We start from the raw sequence: 964 nt of genomic DNA, 5'->3' as shown, positions 1-964 counted from the left end.
GAGGACAAGAGAGAGGAAGGAAAAAGTAGGGAAAACCGCCCAGACCAGACTCAAAACAAACCTCCACCAAAGTCACCCACAAGAAACGGATAAAAAGGCTCAAAGATGAAAAATCCCAAAAAGCCAATCGAAATGAGAAGAAAATCGGCCTTTGTTAAAAACCTCCTCTGCGCGACGTCCCTTTAAACCCCCTGAGAACAAACGGGCTAATTTCTCCCACCTTTTACTGACTGAGTGCGAGTCTCTCCCCGCTATGGCTCTGTCGCTGCTCCCTTTACTCGGACTCGCCGTCGTGCTGTTCCCTGGTGCGATATTTTGGGCCATTTTGCAGGAAAATCGAGAGAGCGTCTGCGTCGTCCTCTTGTTCCTCGCGAGACGGATTCAAATCTGCCATTTAAATCGCGGCGGCCAATCAGCGTCGACGAGGGCTGTGACGTTTCCCAACGGCCAATCAGCGTCGACGGTGACTGTGACGTTTCCTGATGGCCAGTCAGCTTTTTGGGAGGTTTATGACGTCACTGTTTAAATTCACTGTTAAACGTAAGTGTTATTTTATCTATATGTCATTCGTTATGTACTTGCATTATTTCGCAAATATTCATATGCTTAAGTTTATTCGATAGGGTATAATCGTGGCGGTTTTCATTTAAATCAGGCCCGCCAATCATAAATTAGAAGTTTCGTGACGTCATCGGTTAAAGGCACTGGGAATAACCTACGGATAATAAAACATGAAAGGAATGATACGTTACGTTCGAATGTATATCTCTTGTCTTTAATTCTACGCAAATAATTTGATGAACGCGATATTATCTCAAAGGGCCAAAAGTACGATGGATACGGAGAGTGGAAATAACGCGGCGCCGGAAACGTCATTATCGGAGGGAAAATTTAACGGATTTTACTCATCTACTTTTCCACGTTTTTATTTTAGTGTTGTGAAGGAATGATTTAAAATGACAAT

The 964-nt window shown here is 43.6% G+C and overlaps 2 protein-coding genes across 2 annotated transcripts in view; both read right to left on the bottom strand.

The window, feature by feature from the left end:
• Positions 1-415, bottom strand: part of LOC119591415 (ubiquitin-conjugating enzyme E2 C-like) — a gene marked incomplete at its 3' end in the record, with an annotated part of 5,149 nt that extends 4,734 nt beyond the window's left edge. The window contains 1 exon segment of the mRNA XM_037940157.1: positions 221-415. Coding sequence (XP_037796085.1) covers positions 221-324 — 104 coding nt within the window.
• LOC119591414 (dipeptidase 1-like) overlaps positions 1-964 on the bottom strand; it is a gene marked incomplete at both ends in the record, with an annotated part of 94,984 nt that overhangs the window by 14,479 nt on the left and 79,541 nt on the right.

This window comes from Penaeus monodon, chromosome 28 (assembly GCF_015228065.2).
Source record: "Penaeus monodon isolate SGIC_2016 chromosome 28, NSTDA_Pmon_1, whole genome shotgun sequence".
Taxonomy (NCBI): domain Eukaryota; kingdom Metazoa; phylum Arthropoda; class Malacostraca; order Decapoda; family Penaeidae; genus Penaeus; species Penaeus monodon.
This window is presented reverse-complemented; position numbering and strand designations above follow the sequence as displayed.